Here is a 10,652-nt window from a genome sequence, read left to right as displayed (position 1 = left end):
AGTATCAGTAAATGTTCACACGATCATATATGACATTATAATTGTTATGATGAGAAACATACACATGTCTGAGTAAAGGTCAAAATAGACCAGCACTAGCTAAGGTTAGTATCTTTCAACAATTTTTTCTTCAATTTTTGGGAACTATTTAATTTTTTTTTTCTCACACACACATATTTATCCAAATCATGTTTGCAGCACTCATCAGTTTTAACACTGAAAAGTAAAACACTATTCTATTGCTCAACAGCTAACATAAAAATCTGTCTGTTTTTACTCATCTAGCTAAATCAAGGTCACCTAAGACGCACTTGGCAAGTTTAGTAACATATTTTAGAAGTATCTTTCTTAAAAAATAATGTAATTTGTATCCAATTACAAATACTATGAGGAATCAGTCATCTGGCAGAATAATATCAGATTACAAATTATTTCAGATAAAACATTTGGTTTAAATTTAACCGTACTTTTAAAAGCTCAAGTCCATCCATCAAGTTAAGATGTGTTGTTTTTTATATGAATATAATAGAAAACACATCTAAAAGTTCTTACTAAACATGTGGTTTAAAGGCCTTCAAATGACTTTCCTTGGCAGACTGACAGGTTACTGTGACAGGGTAAGTGCCAGAGAACAGAACATGAGAACAGAACATGAGAATAAAATATGAGAATAGAACAGGAAGAACACAGAGATGGAAATATGACTACTACACCTCAATACAGTTGCCCCAAAAATAAAAACAAAAATCTATGCTGAAAGCATATGTGGATAATGTTGTCCATTATTAAAGTGAATTATGAATGTCCTGAATATTACATGTGTGTGACAGTGTGTGTGTGTTTGTGCGCATGTGTGGTGTGTGTGTGTGTGTGTGTGTGTGCGTGTGTGTATTTATAGTTGGCTTGGTCCAGATGGCCGCAGCTGGGAAAAGTCAGAGCCGGTACATTTCTAGAATGAAATATAGGAGAGAAGACACAGAGAACAGCCATCATTTACATGATGAAATCAGTTTTATCATTTACAATGACGCAACATTAGACATTTTGTGGAGACATTTTTCAGTATTTTGTAACTTACATTAACTCTCTAGGGGAGGCAAGCATGAATTCCTACGTGAACGACACATGTTCTTCTGTAAAATTAAATGAAAAAATAAATAAATAACATGTTAAATAGCAGGAAGGGTGAAGGAAAATGAGATGGAAGAGAGAAAAAAATTTAACTGTGTCAATCAACAGAAAATGTTCAGAGTGAATTTCCATCACATTTGGTAGGTAATGTAGTTCTCAAACAAATTAACTAAACTGTTTACTTCAAAACAACAAGAAGTAATAAACTTTAAGCACATGTATACAGCATAAAACATGTTAAGCATAAATCAAAGTGTGTGAAGAATTTGTTTGTGTTTGCAGAACTATGTATTTTCAAAAGTGCAAAAATAAGAACAAAACCCAATGACAGCAGCACATCAATCAAAAACAACATGGTGTATTTGTCATGAGCTTTGCAGCCATGTGATGGTGGTCGGAGGACACTATGCAAGAGCACGCACGTGTATGTGTGTGTGTGTGTGTGTGTGTGTGTGTGTGTGTGTGTGTGTGTCATAGCTATGACACATGTACCATACCTTCATGTGAAGGCGGTGATGCACAGCAGGGTCAGAGAGCCAGGGATGTTTCAGAGCTTCAGCTGCACCTATCCTCCAACTGCAGGAACAGAAGAAAAACACACCACACATTACGCTGGCACTGACAGAGGGAGAGAAAAGGCTGGATTATGGAGGGATGTGGAAGTATATACCTCTTGTTGACAATGAGCAGTTTGGAGATGAAGTCCTTGGCCTCCTCAGATATGTCTGTAAATTCGTCCTCCTCAAAGTTCCACTGACAGGCCAGGATGTTGTTCAGCGTCTCGTTGTCGTTATCGCCGAGGAAAGGCGACAGGCCACTGAGTCTGGGCACAGACAGTATTATGACACTCAGCATGGGTTTGTGTGGGTAGGCCATGCAATACTACAAACCTGTCACCCAACATTTTATGCACAAATATTTTTGTTATCAACAGAATTCAAAATAGCAAATATTGAGCATCACTATGTCCCTAAAAACACATGGGTGTACAGTGCATGTGTGAAGAGCCATGTTCTGCATGTGCACGCGTGCGTGTGTGTGTGTGTGTACAGGTCTGTGTGGGTATATGTATTTTTGTCTGTATGTGTGTGAGTGCATGTGCATGTGCGTGTGTGTGAGTGTGTGTGTGTGAGAATAACAAGTACGTACAACATATAGGTGATGACTCCAAGACTCCACATATCTGTGTTAAATGACACAAAGTCATAGTTGATCACCTCCGGAGCAAGGAATTCTGGAGTTCCGAAATTCACACGTAACTTTTCCCTGGGTTTGTATCTGTGACAGAATATACATCCACTCAGGATTCAAATGTCTAAAAGTCTTTGCTCTTCATTAAATTTCAGTCTGAAACTTTAAACGAGGAGAAAATCTTTTTTTCACATACTTCCTTGCGAGTCCAAAGTCGATGATCTTGATTTTGTTTGTGAGTCTGCTCACACATAAAATATTCTCCGGCTGAAACATTAGAACAATGATAAAGTTATAAAAACATTACAGTCCCTGAGTTGTTTATGGGAGTGCTGAATGATACGTGCCTATGCCTCCACTGTGTGTAAATATATTTATATTCAGTTATAGCACATCCAAAATGATCTGTGGACGGAGTCTAGGTGGGCGTATGGTGGTAGGGGTTACCTTCAGGTCCAGGTGGAGGATGTACATTTTATGCATGTATCTGAGGCCCTCGCAGATCTGTCTGATAAACATGACTGTATCCAGTTCTGTCAAAGTGTAGTTCTCATCAATGATTCTGTCAAACAGTTCCCCACCGTCCACGCTGCGCGCGCGCACACACACACACACACACACACACACAGGAAAATACAAAGACAGCCATTCACTTCAGAGGCAACCTCAACATAGCCGTTCACGTTTGTAAAAAAAAATAATGTGTGCACACACACACGCATGCACGCATGCACGCATGCACGCACACACGCACACACGCACACAAAAGATATCAGGTACAGCTCTGTGTTCCACTGATACGGACTTATTTCTGGACTCTTTTATTCCTGCCTAAAATATTGCATCCTGTCCACTTCCAGTAGGGATTCTGACAGATAAACAGAGGATTTTATTACCACTGTCTAGTTCTTCAGACCAGTCTCTGAAAACATACTGTAAGAGCTATAACTGTAATACTTCACAGTACAGAGCTCACTGGTACACTAATTAACTTTAGACAATAACTCCAGCCATCTATTTAGAAGCCCTGGAATCCACATGGAAGTTATTTGAAAAGTCACACAGATAATCAGGGCTTTAATCACTGTAAAAACTTATTTAATCCTCCTGACTGACAGACAAGGGAGAGTGAGTAGCAGACAGCATTTAGAGATGAGATCAGTGACTCACTTAAACTGCTCTCAGTGAACTGGTGCAGTGCTTTTTAAAATGGCCTCAGTATGTTTATTTCAGGTTAGAAATGTTAGTTGACAATGTGCTTGGATTCTCCAGAACGGTTCATCCGATCCATCCCTGCTACTTAATAGTAGAGCTGATATAAATACCATTCTTTAGTTCATTGCCCTTACAGTATAAGCTGTTTCAGTGATGTTAGACAAGTCAGACAGAATGCTTTTCACTGGGCATTTTGGACTGGGTTGTTACAGAACTTCCACACAAGCATGTCTTTGCTCAGTGTAAATCCAGATTGTCCTTCATATTGGATAACATTGTGTATTAGCTGACAGGGAGCTGAAAAAAGAAGTGATAAAGTACACATACTACTCAAGGACGAGGATGATGTCATTCCTGGACTCATAGGCGGCATAAAGCTGGATCAGGTTGGCATGGTCCAGTTGGTTCATGACCTGAATCTCGTTCTTCACCACCTCCTATAAAACCATGGGGAATGAGTAGACAGCCACAGGTGAACCCTTTGACCTGGTTAAGTACCACTCACGTCCTGCCACACGGCATGCACACCCGTCACTGCCAAGAACCAAAATCTCTTCTCAACATTTCCTCTGTAGCCTAAAAAAAAAAGTGTACTGTTTGGTGCATCAGCTCTTCTAGGAATGTGAAACGGTAATTTTCTGCTTTTTGGTTCAGTTCTGTTTTATCAAATGATTTCACTGAGGGTCAAGGTGAGTGTGTGCCTACTTAGACAAATTCTCCAGAGTTTGCCAAAGTTACATGGCTGATTTTTGTGCCAGGCGTCTGCTCTGCTTGTGCACTGTATGCGGTGTCAAAGTCTGAGATGCTATGTCCAGCTGGTATAATGCTGGTTACAGAAATCTGCGGGTGACTGCAGGACCTCTGTGTTTCTCTGAGGACAAGTTCTCCGTACCTTCTCTTTCTGGCTCCTTGCTTTGATGATCTTCGCTGCCAGAGTGAGTCCAGAGGAGTTTTCCACACATTTGTGTACCTGGCCAAAGCGACCTCTGAGAGGTTACAAAAGAAAAAAAGAAAAAGACACGTCATGCCATGTTCAAAGGTAAAAGCTAACTTAAAAAAAAAAAAGGTTTTAGACAGATTCAGGGACTAGGGATAAGTAACTAAATGTTGCCACAGAAGTCAAGATTACAAAATTCACAACACACGGTTTTAAAATGAAAGAGAAATTTTGTTTGAAACCAGAGCTGTGGAAATAGCAATGGAGCATGTGTACTAATGGCCAAGGCAAGGTTTTGTCATAGCTGTTGGGATGTTGTGTTTTTCCGAACTATGCTATTATGAACATGTAAGGGCGTCACTTTGAAGTGTTGGATTAGCACTTAGCGATTAGCCCCCTGCAGGCAAGTGGGTTGGGTTTCACATACTCCAAGCACCCTGCACTATAAATAATTGCCCTGACTCTACAGCTATGAGTCGGGAGAGAGCACTGGGGGGTGGGGGGGTGGTCGCCTGGTTATGCAATTAGCCTATGAGGGGATTAGCGGATTATGATTATGCTGTCTTTATACTCCCCATAATTTTTCCTGTCTTGTGAGGTTTGCCTGAATTACTGATAAATGTAATGGGATCAGTGAAATCAGGTACTCACCCTCCCAGAATCTCCTGACGATTGATGGTGTAAAAGTTGTTGATCTGGTTCGGTTTAGCTGACACCACGCGGTGGCTGAAGGGGGCCGCAGGGGGTGGGGTGCAGTCTGTATTTCAAAAGGAGTTAAGGATGAAAAGAAGGCCTCAAAGTGTATGACCTAGCATTGGGATGTTGTAGCATTAATCTGTTGAGTTAGCAAGTAAAAAGCACAAGATATAACAAAAACATTTCTTACCAATAAAAAACTGTTCAGTGTCATCTTTGTCATAATTCTCCTCTTCCTTCTTCTTGCTAAAATCCAGGTGGATTTCCACTCCCTCTGCCTTAAACACACCACGCAAATCCTCTGTCTCTTCCGTCTCTTCCTCCTCCTCTCTCCTCTTCTTGTGATCCTCCAACTCAAGGTCCTCCTCTGTGACTCGTCGCTTGCTGCTGATGGAGACCTCATCTGTTTGTTCACACTCTGAGCTGAAACAGTCCCAGAGTTGCAAAGAAAAAGCTCAGTGAGTGAACATACATAGAGAAGAGCTCTGATTTTGAAAAACCATATTACAAATGAAGACAGTACCTGTTCACTTTGACTGAGTCATCAGATGCATCCCCATCAGCAGGAGGAAGAGTAGCAGCCTCCATGTTCGCTATGTCAGCTTCTGATGTGGCCTCCAACGCAGGGGAGTCTTCTCCTTTCTCCTCCATCTCTCTCTCTGCTTCTGGTTCTTTCGGTTCATCTCTGGGCACCTCCGTGATCTCCTGCGGCACTGTCTCGGCCTCTTCTTTCCCTCCCTCCTCCATCTCTCCCTTGATTTCCTCATCCTCTGTCTTCTCCTCCTTCTTCACCGTCACCAGTTCTCTCTCCTCCGTGGACACCTCCTCCTGCTGAGTCTTGGCCTCCTCCAGGATGATGTCCAGTAGGTCCTGTTGGGGCTCCTGTATGGGCTCCCCCGTCTCCAGAGCCAGCGACCCTGCAGAGCGTTCAGCATTCTCTCTGTTGAGCTTCTGCACCTCCTCCAACAGGAGTGCCTGCTTCTTCAGAGAAATGTGGTCTATGGATGTGCAAACACAAAAAAAACCAGGAGGGGTGGAGGCTTATTTTATAGGGGGACTGATAGAGTGTTATGGTATAGACTGACATCATCATTTAAAGATAAAAATTTTCAAGGAAAATTAATGTTAAATTATGACTGTTTGGAGTTGATAAATCTTAATTACTGGGCAAACATGTTGTTTGATCTTTAAATTTTAATATATTTTCATGCCAAGCACTATACAGAATATGACGTCAGTGCACACAAGTCCCAACACTCTGACTATTAGGCCTTGGGCAGATGAAACACAAATAGTAGGAGCTACAGACATGTACAACAAATGAATAAACAAACATCACTAAATGAATAGCGTTTTTCCCCAGTGGGGCTATATTTTTAGATTAGACATCCTAATTTACAATCACAAATATAATTCCACTCAAGTCTCTCAAGGCCTTTGATCAAACGAAGGTTACAGAGTGTAACGTGTTTGCCTGTGAAAGTGAACAGATCCCTCTGGCCCAGGTCTCAGTGTGTGAGTTCAGTCTTGTTGCCATTGACATGTCGTTTCATGTACCTGCAGTGTCTGGGGGCTTCTTCTTCTTCTGTGCTTTCAGCCCTTTCAGGCTCAGGCGAGATTTTTCCCTCCCATCTTTACCTTTGCCATCTTTCAACTAGAAAAGAGAAAAAGAAAAGAGGGCCTGAGGAAAAGGGTAGGTAATGATATGCACACAGGTCAGAGTTGAACATAGTTACAACCACGACAGTGCTCAAGTGAGACTGACAGCTAATGTACTGAGATTCTTGAGTTAAAAAAAAAAACAAAACAATATTCATCAAAAACCAAAGAGAGCATACAGAGTTCTAGCTTATTTATGCTGTTGCCAAAAATCATGACAACATTTCTGAGGTGTATGTTTGTGCAAACAAATCAGTGTATCATGGTGCAGTGTCTCTAGTTTACAAACATGCCAACATCACAAATACAAAATAAGAAAGTTGAGTAGATGCAGATGATTGATGAAACCTACAAAGTTTCCAAATTTCCTTGAAGCAAGGAAATGCTTTGGTCCGTGGAGCTTTTGCTTGTGAATAGACTCTGGTGTGCTGGGTTTGGATTTGAGAATTATTTCTTGAGTCCCTTTAGTGGCCAGAGCAGAGGTAGTTTTCTACACAGACAAGACACATGGGGTGGATTTGTTAGGACAGACGCTTTATGATAGGATGCAAGACTGTTAGCCTGAGATATAATGAAATACACACTTATACAGGCACAATTTACAGAGAAGGAACACAAAAGCAAACAAATGAATGAATGAACTAACGAATGAACGAACTAAGGAATGAATGAATGAATGAATGAATGAATGAATGAATGAATGAATGAATGAATGAATGAATGAGAGGAGTAATGGACAGCAGGATGAGTGAGTGAATGAATGAACAAAGCTGTTTTTAATACTGAGACTGAGACCCAGAGTAAGCTGAGGCCACCTAAAGCTGATGAGCAGTCTATGTGTTCAGTCGTTGTTAAGGCTCAAATTTAACACTGACTTTGACCACAAAACACTCTCTCAGCGAAGTCATTTTTACTCTTTCACACCAGCAGACAGCCAGGATAAACACTGCTTTTTACGAAGAGGGAGATCCGAGAGAACCAAGCCTTAAGCATGCCCACTGAGACGCCCTGGGGACCTAGCATTGTTGCGTGCGTGTCTTTCCAAACAAAGCAAGGCTGATATTTGTGGCATGGAGTTTCCACTCTACAGCCTGTTCTTTTGAGTCAGTGGCAGGGGGGTTGGCAGGCAGACGTCTCACACCTCTGGGGTAGGAGGAGGGGGAAGATCCAACCTTATCCAACTAGCATTCCATATTACCTAGATCACGCTCGCTGAGGTCATTCTGGAGAATATGCATGTACATATATGACCAGACGTGAGACCCAGGATTCAAACACAAGAGAGTCAAATCCGATGCCACATGACCCAGCCATGACACCAAACATGCAGTGCTCTCAGACCTATGGGAATGCTAGTGGACAGTGACTTGGTAAATAGGGGTCTACCTGTCCTCTAGCTGTAGTCCTCATCAAAATACTGAGGTGACTCCACACTACACCGTAGATTAATCTGTCAGTGATATCCTCCTGACAACATTTCTCTTCATTTCTGGACCACTCTGTTGCATAACGGAAAATACTGGGGAAACTGATATAGTTGTAAATGTGGTATGGAAATAAGCCTTGTGCCTGCCAAAGGTGACCATCGGTATATTCTGATCCACTCAGATGTGGAACACACACTGATACACGCTGAAACATTAGTGTGCTTCATAAAGCAACCACATTTTACCACATATCATAAATCTTGGGCCACCTGGCATCGTAACCATGACAGTGTTGATAATTTAAGGTAAGAATAGCGTCGTATGAAAATGTACAACACAGATCTTGACAGGACAGTTCCCAGAAACTGTTGTAATAACAGTCCAACACACAGCATTGCCGACTCATTTCACACTATCTATGACAGAGCTCTGCATACATACAAACAAATATTTCTTATTTGATATGATCAAGGCAGGAAAGAGTTGATGGATGAAGAACTTGGCTTGTCAAATCTCTTGAGATCTGGACACCCAGAGAGTTCAGGCCCTTTTAGTCTACTGCTGTTCCATGCCCAAAACATCTAGGTTTATCATGCCATTCTTAGCACTGATCTAGACAATTCAGTGGTATGTGTTTGGTATGTGTTTGGCAAAAGGTGGAGTATCCAAATGAATCAGTAATGCAGTAGCACCACCTTTAGCGAGTGAGAAAGCGTAGTGACATCACCACAGTGGCCACCCTGAAGTAAGCTTCAAGTCAGCCTCATATTCGAGTATAAACCATCATCTAATCGTACTGATCCCTCAGCAGCATTTCCCCTTTTTTCAGTTTACATTCTAGGTTGCTCACATCCTTGAAAATAAATGCTACAGATCATCTTAACCAATCTATGTCTTTATTTTGGCCACACATGTTGTCCTTTTTTTCAGATCACTAAATAGTATCTTTAGTTTATCTACCCAACACATGTTGTTGTTTTGATAGCACGATGACCATTCCTCCAACTAAGATATTCAGATCTTCCTCTCAGAGATTTTCCACTTTAACCCCACTCAGCCATCACATGATGCAAAGACGCACACGCCGAGATGTACAGACGTAAACACTGAGGTCACAGATATACATCACATGACATGATCTGGGAGGGTGGGGGTGCGGAGGGGGGTTCATTAGAATTGCCAGAGGTTTGTAGATCACTCTCTTCACAGTAATTCCGAGAACAATCTGATATTCCTGGAGGTGTAACATTTTTCCATTCATTTTAGGGAGTCTTAGATTAACAGAACACTGATACACCCATTCAATAAGGAGCAGACAGGCTTGGTCAGGGGAAAACTTGAGCATCAAAGACAAAGGAGAACGTGTCAACTTCGTTCTCCAAAATAAATAAATTAAATTAAATTAAATTAAACAAATGCTGCATAAGTGGTGCCAAAAAATGTTGAAATTAATCTTTGTGATTCCTACAACACACAGCAGACAAATTCCTCCTCCGATTAACACATCAATGGGGGGAGGTGAGGGGGAGGTGGAAGGAGAACTCACCTTTGTGGATAGAGCCTCATCTTTATCACCTACAGCTTGCCTCTTGACAGCCTTTTTGCTCTTGTTTTCCTTGGATGTTATTTTGCTCTTACGTGCCGTTGGCCCTTTGAACATGAGCTCCATGAGTTTGGAGCTCTTCACAGTCTCCCCGATGAAGCCGACCACTTGCTGGATGCTCAGGACAAGCTTCTCCATCCCCTCAAGCTTCAGTGCCTGTTTCTCTGAGCGCTCGTTCACCACAGACATGATACTGTTCATTTCCCGGTACATTGCCTTCATCTCCCCACTGTTTTCCTGGGTCGGCTCCTGGTTCTTCATCTGAGGTGGCAGATGGATCTCCTCCTTGTCCACCCTCAAAGTTTCCACGTCCCTCTCTATACCATCAATGTCCTGAGACATGCCGTCAAGTCGACTCAGAACCTTCTCTTGGATGCGTATGAGTCTGTCCATCTTGTCACTCAAAGACTCGATCCGGACCTGGATGAGGTCAATGCCCGGGGTAACTCCTTCAGAGCTCATGGCAGCATTTAAGGTAAGGTTCACAGAACCAACCGCAATGCCAGTAATCACACGTGGATTGCTACTACCGTCCGCAAAGCCACCGGACAACCGTCTGTACAGAGTGAAGCCAGTTCTATCTTCTTATTTCCACAGTTAGAGACAAATCCAAAAAAAAAGGCCATACAGTAGTGAGCAAGTAGTTCCTTTAAAGAGTTTAAAGCACCAAAGCAAACAAACTGTTTGAAGTCCTATAATGTTGATGTTCTCTCCTCCTTCCTGTCCATTCAACACTCCTGCACCTCTCCCAGCCAGAGATGGCATTAAGAATAGAATGAGCTGCACGCCCTAA

At 42.0% G+C, this 10,652-nt stretch overlaps 1 protein-coding gene across 1 annotated transcript; it reads right to left on the bottom strand.

Moving 5' to 3' along the window:
* Positions 1-868: 868 nt before the first annotated feature.
* mylk4a (myosin light chain kinase family, member 4a) lies at positions 869-10,321 on the bottom strand. The gene is given in 15 exon segments (XM_030775776.1): positions 869-949; positions 1,079-1,133; positions 1,629-1,707; positions 1,802-1,954; positions 2,281-2,409; positions 2,519-2,589; positions 2,770-2,911; positions 3,865-3,974; positions 4,430-4,523; positions 5,126-5,231; positions 5,361-5,568; positions 5,708-6,168; positions 6,728-6,851; positions 7,182-7,319; positions 9,803-10,321. Coding segments are annotated over 14 exon segments (2,388 nt in total). The 3' UTR covers positions 869-949; position 1,079.
* Between the last annotated feature and the right edge of the window lie 331 nt (positions 10,322-10,652).

This window comes from Chanos chanos, chromosome 5 (assembly GCF_902362185.1).
Source record: "Chanos chanos chromosome 5, fChaCha1.1, whole genome shotgun sequence".
Lineage (NCBI taxonomy): Eukaryota > Metazoa > Chordata > Actinopteri > Gonorynchiformes > Chanidae > Chanos > Chanos chanos.
The sequence above is the reverse complement of the archived record's forward strand: the minus strand, read 5'-3'. Positions and strand labels throughout refer to the sequence as shown.